We start from the raw sequence: 4,270 nt of genomic DNA, 5'->3' as shown, positions 1-4,270 counted from the left end.
GACACCTCAATAAGACATGAGAAATGCATGACTCACAATGGTGTCTATTTTGAGTTTCACGAATTGAAGCCTGGTGGTACTGTCACATATGTTTTTCTCTCCTTTATAGGATCTGTCAAGGTGTTTATGTTACCTTACCCTCTGTCTGCCATCAAATAGGTAACTCTTCAGGCAATAGGCTAGACCCAGGAAAACTAATATGAAAATTGAAGGCAGATTTTAAGATATTTTAAAATAATAGTGAAAGTCTGAAGCTATTCTTAAAATTTCTGCATATTCTGTGGCCATTGCTATGAAATTTTCTATGAACTCTCTCTAATTCCAACCACATTATTCTAGACATGAAACTCAATTCTTCCTTGACTTACACATCCAACAAAGACACATGAATGCATGTGACATATACATCCCGTTCACATGTGCGTTTGGTAATGTAGGAGATTTTACGGAGGGTTTGAGGGGAAGACAGATGAACATTGTGGAAATGTGGCCTTAAGTTGAGTATTAGGCATCTCCATTCTTAAAATGCACCATAGGCAACCAAAATTAAGAGAATTTTCACTGATTTCTTCCCACAGACTTTTCTGCTGCATTCCATCTTTTTGGCCTTTTCCCCTTTCTTTTCTTTCCCCACCACTTTCCTCTCTGAGAAGCACTAGATATTACACTTATCTTCTAATTCAGGGCAATGTAAACCTTTTGGTTGATAATAGGGCTCTTGATAACATTCATGTTCTTTGGATTTCTCTATTTGCCTTTAAATGACTGATTTCCCCCTGCCCAGCCCCAAGATAGTTCCTCTCTAAAAAATCAGGTAATAAGATTTTAACCTCATTACACTTTGTTTTGCAGTTGCAATTTTTAATTCAATACTAAAAGAAGTTCATAATAATCCTTTTCAAAAAATCATAGTTTTAATGGGCTTTAAAGGATAGTCTTCTCTTGCTGTTGCAAGAGGGACAGACATAATACTCATTATTATGAACTGTGACGTGCCTGTATCATCACTCTCTAGAAAACTTTTTCTGCCAGATGTCTTCCCCCAAAACAAGGTTAAACCAATATGTTTCTCATCTGCCTTAAGGAAAAAAAAAATTACATGCTAGCTCTACATGTAAGCCCTGAACTTAAAGTAACCTGGGGGCTGGGTTTTCCAGCAAGAAAACTTTCACAGTTACATTGGCTCTGAGACTTCTATTGGTTTCCTAATTGCATGACTTACCTGGATTGAAGCATAATCCAACTGGAAAATTTCACCTGATGTCCTCAAGGTTGGGTATTATCTGGGAATAAACACCTTTAGGTTTATCTAAAAATTTGTATTATATCAAGGTAGAAGTTCTCTTACTGAGACATTATAAAAAAAACCTGGTTCAAGGACATGGAAGTAACCTAAATGCCCACCAACAAATGAATGGATAAAGAAGATGTGGCATATATATATACAATGGAATATTACTCAGCTATAAAAAGGAATGAAGTGGAGCTATATGTAATGAGGTAGGTAGACTTAGAGTCTGTCATACAGGGTGAAGTAAGCCAGAAAGAGAAAAAAAATTTTGTATGCTAACTCACATACATGGAATCTAAAAAATAAAATAAAATAAAATAAAGTGGTACTGATGAACCCAGTGACAGGACAAGAATAAGGATGCAGATGCAGAGAATGGACTGGAGGACACAGGGTTGGGGGGGCGGGGGGCAAAGGGGAAGCTGGGACGAAGTGAGAGAGTAGCATAGACATATATGTACTACAAACTGTAAAATAGATAGTTAGTGGGAAGTTGCTGTATAATAACAGGAGAGCAACATGATGATGGGTGATGCCTTGGAGGGCCGAGATGGGGAGGATGGGGGGAAATTGTGGGAGGGAGGGGATATGGGGATATGTGTATAGATACAGCTGATTGGTATACCTCATAAGCTGGTACAAGAGTGTAAACAATTATATTCCAATAAAAAGCTTAAAAAAAAAAAACCTGGTTCATTTCAAACATTTTGAAAAGACCATTAGCATTGATTAGGAGACTCTGGGGGGCTTCTACTATGAAGAAAATAAGTACTGAGAAAATGAGGTGTGGGATACCTTATGCCTTCCACAAGGAGTCAAGGCAAAGGGGGTTATTATAGACAAAGAGGGAGACAGGATTCCTTACATTTTCTTAAAAAAGTTACTGATAGTTTTCTCTGACTTTAATCATTTCTACTTTCAGTTTTCTTCTTTTTTGGCCCTGCCACATGGCATGCAGGATCTTAGTTCCCCAACAAGGGCTCAGACTCATTCCCCTGCTGTGGAAGTTCAGGGTCTTAACCACTGGACAACCAGGGAAGTCCTCTACATTCAGCTTATAGCTGAGAAAGTCCTGAATTCTCCCTCATGCATCTGAAGGTATTGTGGGATTTCCTTGTTGGAGAATGAAGTCACTTCTCTACTTCAAGGGGGACTCCTGGTCCATTTATATGTAACAAATTCTTATGGAGGACCCAACATGTCATAGTTTGCTTTTACCTCTTTATCTTCTTCACAATTCTCTCTCATATTTAAGTTTTCTATCTGTATTAAGTTCATTTCCATGTGTTGCATGTTTTACTCTGGATGATAACTCTTTGGACAAGCCATTGCCTTCCTTAGGGCTCCTTTCACCTCCTTGTTTCTAATTGTATAAATAAAGGGATTGAGAAGGGGTGTAAGGATAGTATTCAGCACTGACACCACCTTATTCGTCTTAAAGGAGGCATGTGCTGTGGGTCTCAGATACATGAACAAAACAGCTCCATAGAGCAGGGAGACAACTGTCAGGTGAGAAGCACAGGTAGAGAAAGCTTTCTGCTGGCCAGTGGCTGAAGGAATCCGTAGGATGGTGGACAGGATATAGATGTAAGAAATCATAGTGAAGAGGAGTGACCCTGGGATCACCAGGATGGTTGCCAAGAGACCCAGGAGCTCCAAAATGCTTGTGTCTGCGCAGGTTGCTTTCAAGATGGGAACAACATCACAGTAGAAGTGATTGATGACATTGTTGCCACAAAATGGCAACTGGATGAGCAGCACCATCTGACAAAAGACAATGGTGAAGCCCACCACCCAAGAGCTGAAGGCCAGTTGCAGGCAGAGTTTGCTGGTCATGATGGTGGGGTAGTGTAGGGGCTTGCAGATGGCCAGGTAGCGGTCAAAAGACATGACAGTGAGGATGAAGAACTCAGTGGTGCCTAGGAAGAAGTGGAAGAAGGCCTGCAGCAGGCAGCAGGGGATGCATATAACTGTTCTGGCCACCACAAAGGTTTCTAGCAGTTTGGGGATGACCGTGGTGGTATACCAGATCTCCAGGAAGGACAAGTTACAAAGGAAGAAGTACATTGCAATCTGTAGCCTGGGCTCAGCCCAGACAATGGCAATAATGAGTCCATTACCTGCAAGGGTTAACATGTAGATGAAGAAGATGACTATAAAGAGAGGGCTTTGTAGTCCTTGGATACCAGGAAAGCCTAGGAGGATGAACTCTGTGATTGTAGTATCATTTCTCATGTTTCTTGATACTCTAGAAAGACAGGCAGGAAAGTAGCTCCTTAGCTTCTCACACGCAAATACAGTTCAGACCCAAAAAAGAAGGATTCTGATTCTATTTAAGGTTCTTCATGACCCCCCCACCTCCCTTCACAGGCACATACACTCCTTCATTACTTATGATTTGGCTTGTTCCTTTGCCGGCTAAACCAGCTTTTAGTGGACTTTGAAAAGTACACTCAATGAGTGGAAGTGTAATTTTTCACCCTTATATAGCTATGAGAATAATCATTGTAATGTGATGGCTTATCTGTCCACAATCTACATGGTTATTTAAAATGAGCAGTGTATATAATGGTATGTCTGCATATGCCTAGCAGTAGGCTCATAAGAAGTAAATCACACTCTCACTTTCATAATATGTTCTGAAAGAAAATTCTTAACATGTTACAAATATATTTAAGAAAGCTGATTTTGGAGGAAGAAAGATGGCAGCAAAGTAGAAGGACGTGGAATGCATCCCTCTCCACAGATGCATCAGGAATACATCAAAGACACAATAATTCCCACAGAGAACCAGCTGAACAACAGCAGATGACCTTGGACACCAGAAAGGACTGAAAAGATCCTGACATAACTGGGATAAGCAACCTCTGAAGTCTGGACTACTCAATCAGAAGTCAAGTAGGAGGGTCTGGGGAGGTAGCACTGAATCCAGGATGCTAGACTACTAGGGAGTCCTCAGACACAGGGAATATTAACAGC

General features: G+C 40.5%; 1 protein-coding gene across 1 annotated transcript; it reads right to left on the bottom strand.

The window, feature by feature from the left end:
* Positions 1–2,587: 2,587 nt before the first annotated feature.
* On the bottom strand, positions 2,588–3,565 carry LOC130860029 (olfactory receptor 6X1). Its single transcript, XM_057747743.1, has one exon. The coding sequence runs from the start codon at positions 3,524–3,526 to the stop codon at positions 2,588–2,590; it is 939 nt and encodes a 312-aa protein (XP_057603726.1). The 5' UTR covers positions 3,527–3,565.
* Positions 3,566–4,270: the final 705 nt, after the last annotated feature.

The sequence above is a fragment of the Hippopotamus amphibius genome, chromosome 9 (genome assembly GCF_030028045.1).
Source record: "Hippopotamus amphibius kiboko isolate mHipAmp2 chromosome 9, mHipAmp2.hap2, whole genome shotgun sequence".
NCBI lineage: Eukaryota > Metazoa > Chordata > Mammalia > Artiodactyla > Hippopotamidae > Hippopotamus > Hippopotamus amphibius.
The sequence above is the reverse complement of the archived record's forward strand: the minus strand, read 5'-3'. Positions and strand labels throughout refer to the sequence as shown.